Source organism: Takifugu rubripes, chromosome 16, assembly GCF_901000725.2.
Source record: "Takifugu rubripes chromosome 16, fTakRub1.2, whole genome shotgun sequence".
In the NCBI taxonomy this organism is placed as follows: Eukaryota; Metazoa; Chordata; class Actinopteri; order Tetraodontiformes; family Tetraodontidae; genus Takifugu; species Takifugu rubripes.
The window spans coordinates 6132994-6139903 of record NC_042300.1 but is presented as its reverse complement, the minus strand read 5'-3'; the positions used below and the strand labels follow the sequence as shown (position 1 = coordinate 6139903).

Genomic DNA, 6910 nt, shown 5'->3' with positions numbered 1-6910 from the left:
AACAATTTGAAGAACATCTTGATGTTGAGGGGGTCTAATGTGCCACAATCTTTTCAAAAAAGTGAATTCTATCATGTTATATCAATAAAACAATGAAATATATGAATTAAATTATACTTAAAGCACTGAAGTCGTCATCAGTATCACCTTTATTTGAAGCAGTATCCACAGATTTGCAATGAATTTTAAGGTTTGGAAAACGTTGTTGCTCTTACATGTGGGGATGTTTTTAGGCTCTCAGGCTGCACAGCTCTGATAGAGTGAACTTGAATCTGTGTTTGTTGGGAGTAGATCCATTCGTCTGTTCTTATCTGTGGCAACTGCAGTGAAGCAGATTCCTAATCTAAAGCGCCTATCTCGTGTCTTGACTTGACTTTCCACGCCAGAATATTTGTCCGGGTTCATTTTCAACAGAGAGTAAAAGAGGACCAACCCAGACTGATGCGCCATGTCTACGGATGATGTATGCCGTCCACACTGTCGACGCTGGCGCTCTATTTCTTTTCAGTCAGACCTGCTCATATTGCTTTTCCTTCGAAGACTCTGACTCAAAATCAATGCCTCCAAGTATCTGCAGAGTAAATTTGTGATCATCTCTAATCCAGTCACAGTAGGATTTATGTAATTGAAATAAGCCAAACCTCAGAAGAGATGACTCCAGGTGATTTTATTTCAGTGAACAGAGCACAAAATTGCATTGGCAGAGTTTTATGCATAGACTTTGATTTAGAAAATAATCTTTTTTTACGTTTTTTTTCATTGAATAAGCAATTTGCATGAGTCGTCTTGGCGTGACATTCCTAAATTCTTCACAATGTATCACAGATTGACATACATTTTGTTTTCTTTTTTTGGGGTTCCATTGAGTAGTTGACACTGCACAGACCACCGTGAGACACTATGGATGAAATAAAGTGGGGATCAAAAACAAGCAGATGCAGAAACAGCAACCAGTTTAAAGAGTTCGGCAGCAGAACCACAGAGAAGTCTGCAACAATTGGACAATCTATAGGCGATCCGACAGAAAGAAATATTCCCCAGATTGTTTTCCAGAAATCGAAGCAAATCTTTCAGACTGGAACTACTGGAATGCATGTCTAATGTAGGCCACTAAAAGTGAAACGTGTAAGATAATTCCGTCATTGCAGGTGCCCAAATTTTGATGCTTTGTGCTTCCGAGATTTCCAACATTGGGCGACCTGAAAAAGACTGAAGTATCTTACATATGGCTCCTTTAGAGGTTAAATCAGCAGTCAGGTCTTTTAGATTTCAGTAAGTTTTCCTTTCATCACTGCTGTCTCATTAACTTCCAGAGGTTCCAACTGATTTAGGCTGCACATAATCAGGGATTCAGTCTGTGGTTTGGCCCTTTTCCTCAGTGGGCCACGGACATCCATGAAGCCAGTCTTTAGTCAGGATATCGTAAGGAGCCGCCGTCCTGCAGACTTACATGTTCTTGTACATGGAGCGGTCTCTGGGGAGCTGGGGCTGGCTCGCTGTCATTTTTAGGTGAAAGTGATAGACGGTCAGTGTGATTACAATGATGAGGGCTAGAATGAAGCCCAGGATGAGCGGGAGGGTCTCTTCCAGGCGCTCCCGCTGATCAGTGATACACTTGTAGGCTGTGTAAGGAGGCAGAAATGAAGAGTCAGCATAATCAGGGGAGAGAGTGACATCATCTGTTTAGAATGCAGCAGCTCGGTCAACTCTTGAACCAATTCACTGATTCATCTATCACTTTTTATGCTTAACATGCACATGTTTATCACGTGTTTGAGCGATGGAGCTCATCTACAGTAACAACAATATGCTTCACAGTATGTGGTTAAAAGTTGTTTTTTCTCCCTGTGAATGGTGCTATAATGTACCCTATAGAGGAAGTGCAGTGAAGCATAGCGCAGCCCCGTTTACAGCGGCTCAGAGTAAATGATTCTGCCAAGGTGATTGGCTTCAGAGGATGGACAGGTGCAGGGAGGAGGTCTATAAAAGCCGCATGGACGGTGAAGATAACTGCGCCCATAAACTCCTAATAACCGTCTTTTTCTCTGTGTCTTTGCACGTCTCTGCAGCCACATATATTCTCAAGCCGCAGTAACAACTGTCAGGTGTAAAGACGAGACGGGAGCTGTGATTTTTATTCGGGTCAAGTGATTAGAAAACCGCAGCAAACCCCCTTAGCAATGAGATTCTTACGTTCACTGAACACAAAGTCAGAGGCGATGTCGAAGGGCTGGATCTGGACGTCGTACATGGACATGGTGATGCCCTTCTGGTGGTCACTGGAAATGAGGGTAAAGGTCTGCTGCGCTTGGCACACGAACGAGTGCCCAGCAGGGGTCACGAGGGCTGACAGGCGGTGGGTGGTGGCTGTGTGCTTCCCAGCTGGAGAAACGGGATGAGTCATGAAGGAACATGGAGGTTTATTTGTGTGTCTGTACATACATCTGGCCGGACATCACATGTTGATTGGGGATTTTTAACCAGTTCTATGGGGACATTTTGAATGGTCTACACAACTGTAAAAGGTTGTGTGTGTGAAAATGAGACTGGCGAGGGTTGGGTGCAGGGCACGCCTCGGATTTCTCATTATTTTCACCATGTAATCATAATGTTAAAATAATTCTCTGAAAAATAAATGGCTGCCCATCTACTGTACACGGGCTCGGCGGGGCACTCACGGTTGTATGCGTTGATGAAATGAGACGTCTCCGAGGTGTCGTAGATGAACTGGACCTTGCTAATCTTCCACACCTCGGTGCCTTTGTCAGGAAACTCCTGCAACACAGACCCACAGAGAGGCGTCACTGGAACTCTCCCACTGCGGGGAGGTCAAACGGGCCTGCAACAAATTCCACTGTGGAAATGTCAGAAAAATGTTGGTGTCATACTGTTCAGTGTGGTGAAAAATTGTGACTCTGGTTTATTTATGACGTAGATTTCCCCGGTGCGTTCGGCTACCTTAGAGAAGAAGATGCGCAGACTGTAGGCTTTATTCTTCCAGGTGATGTGGATCTCTGACTCGCTGCTGTCGCAGTTGCCTTCAATTTCTGCACTCCGAGGCAGCGTAAATGACGCCTGTTCTGTGATAAGCTGTAAAAAAAAATTTAAAAAATAATTAATCAATCGAGTAAAGGGACGGGATGACGAAATGACGCTTATTTTGACACCACTTTAACGGAGGAGGTTATAATCGTTTTTTTTAAAACAGATGGGATTGTTTGTGTCATAGACGCAGTAATTGAAATAAACTAACAGCTATTTTAAAAATGTAGTCTCCTATGGTAAAACATGTGGAATGAGTGTATTGCGAAAATCTAATTTTAAAAAGAGGGGATATTTCACTTTGATCCACGTTTAAATGCCCCCGCCCCGAAAGCATTTAAACCCCGCTAATTCTTTCTGTGTGCGTATCAGGCACGTTTGCCAAAACTGCATTTCCTGCAAGTATCTGCATGTCTGTCAGGGGATTCCTTACATCTATCCCATTGAGAGCAAGCACGTCATATGGTACGAGGAATCTCACGGCGAACTCCACCATCAGACATGTGGTGCCGTTCTCCCGCACCGCGAAGATGGCTTTGTCCGGGTTGTTGGACAGTCCGGACAGGTTCTCGCCCTCCTGCTCCGCCAGCACCAGGGACAACGCCAGAACACCTGACCGCAGATCAGAGTGGGAAAGAGACGCTTAAGGATCTCAATGAAATATGCAGAATCAGCAAAAACGGAGTTCAGATACATTATAAAAGGGATCTGCTGTATCGGCGGAACAACGACGCGCGCTGCAACCAGAAGGTGTCCAGATCATCTCTGGAACCACTTTTGTCCCCATCTTGGCTAAAATTACAGCCCACACGGTTAAAGGACGCGCTGTCACGACCACACACGGCAGAAGTTGCGCACTCACGCAAATTGGCTCACACTCACCGCAGCGAGTATAGTCACGACGCACAAAGGCGCACTTACCAAACACGGCAAGCGGCAAAAGTCGGACGCCAAAACCAAGCCGTCCCATTGCTCCCAGCGTCCCCAGTTGTCCAGATAGGGTGGCAAAGTGACTGGGCAGCCCGAACCCGCGAAGCGAAAGAGGGGCACAGAGAAGAGGTGGTAAAGAAGGGAAAGAGAGAGAGAGGGAGAGAGAGAAAGGAGGGACGCCTTTCCTCAGCGCCCAGGAGTCACGCTCAGATCATCGTGAATGCTGCACAAAGCCTCCAGGTTGGACGTGAGATCCGCTGATCGGTGCAGCCGGTTCCGGACGGATCTGTTCACCTCTGGCTCGAAGACTGAGTCAGCCGATTTAGTGATTCTCCACAGAGAAATGAAAGGGAACCTCAAGAGCAGACTATCTTTTTATTTTAAAGATGATCTGTTACCCGCGGAGGGCTGCAGACTCCGCGTCCACGGCAGAAACATTAAACTGGGCTGAAATGATGCAGGTCTCGCTGGAAACCCCGGCACCCCCTCCTCCCACGACCCCCTCCCTCACTCAGGAGCTCCTCTTCTGCGAGCATGCGGCTCAGCTGCACGTAGAGAGCTAAAATCTCTTCAATGTGAACCATTATCATTGTAAACATTTATAACTTGCAACATACATTTCGTTGATACTAGAGGCAGTTTGCTGGATAATTGGTCTCTTTAAATACCAAATCCAATTTTTACCCACCAACAAAAGCATTTTACCTCACCGCTGACCAGAGCAGCGCGAATAGCTTTTTTAAAATCTTTGCTTAATAAGCGGAAACAGTAATGTAAAAATGTAATTTTCACACAGACACTATTGCTGATTTCTATAGATAGGTTTTATTTTTTGTAGAATTTGGTGCGCTATACATGTAAAATGCTGACAAAGTTAAACGTGTGAGACACAAAACGTCACTTTCACCTTGCGTGTAACTCCACCCTCTGCAGAAAAAGTCACTTTATATAAACTGCAGGACACAAAAGCAAGTTCGATTTTGCGTGCTGGTGCTGCGGTGCAAGTTGAAGGATTCTTGATTTGATGCTGAACCTATTTGGTAGTTTCAAATGAAAATTGTTCTGAAAAAGTTTGCGGGACGGATGCGGTAGAACGTTGAGACGCGCGGTGGACTAGTGTGGCATGATGTTAACCACATTTACACACTTTTTACTGTGTTTTTAAAAGTTTTGGGTCCTCGAATGGAAGTCAAACTCGCACATGACGGAGCTGATGCTGTCGATGCTGTGTTTACTGCCCACCTGGGGATGCGTTATGTCGCGAGGAAACGTTTCTGACCGCGGCATGCGCCCTGGAGCCATCATGGGCTCCCCCTCCAACAATTTCTCAGGCTTTCTAAACTCGGGGGAAGTAAATCGGCGGAAAAGTTTGTCGCTTAGCGCTGAAAAAGTTGTGGTTGATGCGGCGGCAGTTGGCGCGACCGTCGGATGAGCTCCATCCATGCTGGGAGACGCTTCGCGCCTCTTTACTGTTTTGGATTTACGCGCAGGGTCCAGCGTGCGCTCCTGGGGGGCAGGGCTGAGGAAGCTAGTTGGCAGACTGCATCTTTTCTGATAGTAGCTGTCGTGAAACCTGCGCCCGCCGCAGTCTGGCATTTTTGTTATTTCCCTTACCTTTTCACTAATGGGGGTCATTAAAATGGTCAGCGGAGACGGTGCAGCGAGTACAGAAGTGTCTTTATTGGTTTGGGGTGAAAAGAAAAACTGTTTTTGAGCTTCACAGTTTTGACTGGGAGGGGGGAGATGATCGTCAGATGCGGTCCTGCTTTGAGCAGTTTTAAGGAACTTTGGGGGAGGATCAGAGGACTGCGGTGGGTTTTTAGGGGTTAGGACTCCGGAAAAGTCCAGCTCCCGAGCAGGGAAAGAGGATGAGCCCTTCTCTGTTTCAGACTCTTCTATAGAGCCCATCGGTGGCAGCATGCTCTGTTTTTTTCGAAGCCTGTGTTGCAGAAAACAGTTGTGAGCTTTTTGCAGCGTTTCGCCATCACTCGTTTGAAGCAGCTCGAGTTTGTTCACTAAATGTCCGACGTCCCTGTCGAACTTGTCACTCCCATCAGTCGTATCCAGGCGCTGTTGCGGAGCTCCTTGGCTGTCTCTCTCGGCCACACTGCTTTTTCTGGAGGCGCTCTTTAGCGCACAGATGCACTCGGCATGTCCCAGAAAGTGCGCAACTTTCACCGCCGAGTTGCCGACTTTATTCTGCCGGTCTAACTGAAGACCCAGCCTCTTGAAAGCCTTCACCAGAAATTCAACTACCGGTGCTTGACCTGTTACCACCGCGTACATTAATGCAGTATTTCCCCAGGTGTCTACAATCTCCGGGTCAGCATTGTTTCGGACCAGTATCTTCACGGCGTCCAGATAGCCGTTCTCACACGCGTAACTGAGCGCGGTGCGCCCGTTCCCGTCCTGGCGGTTCACACTGGCTCCTCGCTGAAGCAAAAGTTCCACAAATTTGCACCGAATGTGACTTTCTGGTAGCAGAATGGAGGAGATCAGAGGGGTCTGGGCGTCTTCTGTTTTGGAGTCAACAATTTCCCCATCAAGCGCATCCAGAACGAACCGGGCGAGGTGGAGTTTGTCTTTAGACATCGCATCCAGGAGGATCTTGATGCCTGTCCGTCCACCAGACTTTTTCTCCCTGTGCATGATGCGAAACGTAAATCCTGCCAGAAAAACGGCCCAAACCCGGGCTTTATACTGCTGGGGAGTTGCTGGGCAACGCAGGCACAATGATGGCGCTTTGTTCATCCTTTTAAAGAAAACCCTTGATTTATAATAACAATTAACAGGCTTTGGCGGCAGAGCCGAGTGTTTTTAGAGGGGACACGGCGCATGAATTCATTCTGCACTCGCTGATTGTGGTGAGACTGCAGCCGTCATTGTCTTTGAAATGAGTGCGGGGGTGTTCCGAGCGCCTCCTCTGATCACCGTGACA

At 47.0% G+C, this 6910-nt stretch overlaps 2 protein-coding genes across 2 annotated transcripts; both read right to left on the bottom strand.

Moving 5' to 3' along the window:
- Nucleotides 1-651: 651 nt before the first annotated feature.
- lamp5 (lysosomal associated membrane protein family member 5) lies at nucleotides 652-4429 on the bottom strand. Its single transcript, XM_011611920.2, has 6 exons — nucleotides 3964-4429; nucleotides 3476-3654; nucleotides 2959-3090; nucleotides 2679-2775; nucleotides 2194-2382; nucleotides 652-1622 (listed from the first exon to the last, which is right to left on the bottom strand). Exons 1-6 carry the CDS (start codon nucleotides 4010-4012, stop codon nucleotides 1447-1449), a joined length of 822 nt encoding a protein of 273 aa, XP_011610222.2. The 5' UTR covers nucleotides 4013-4429; the 3' UTR covers nucleotides 652-1446.
- A 704-nt stretch (nucleotides 4430-5133) lies between these two features.
- Nucleotides 5134-6835, bottom strand: LOC115253077 (uncharacterized). The gene has a single exon (XM_029850008.1). The coding sequence runs from the start codon at nucleotides 6721-6723 to the stop codon at nucleotides 5134-5136; it is 1590 nt and encodes a 529-aa protein (XP_029705868.1). The 5' UTR covers nucleotides 6724-6835.
- Nucleotides 6836-6910: the final 75 nt, after the last annotated feature.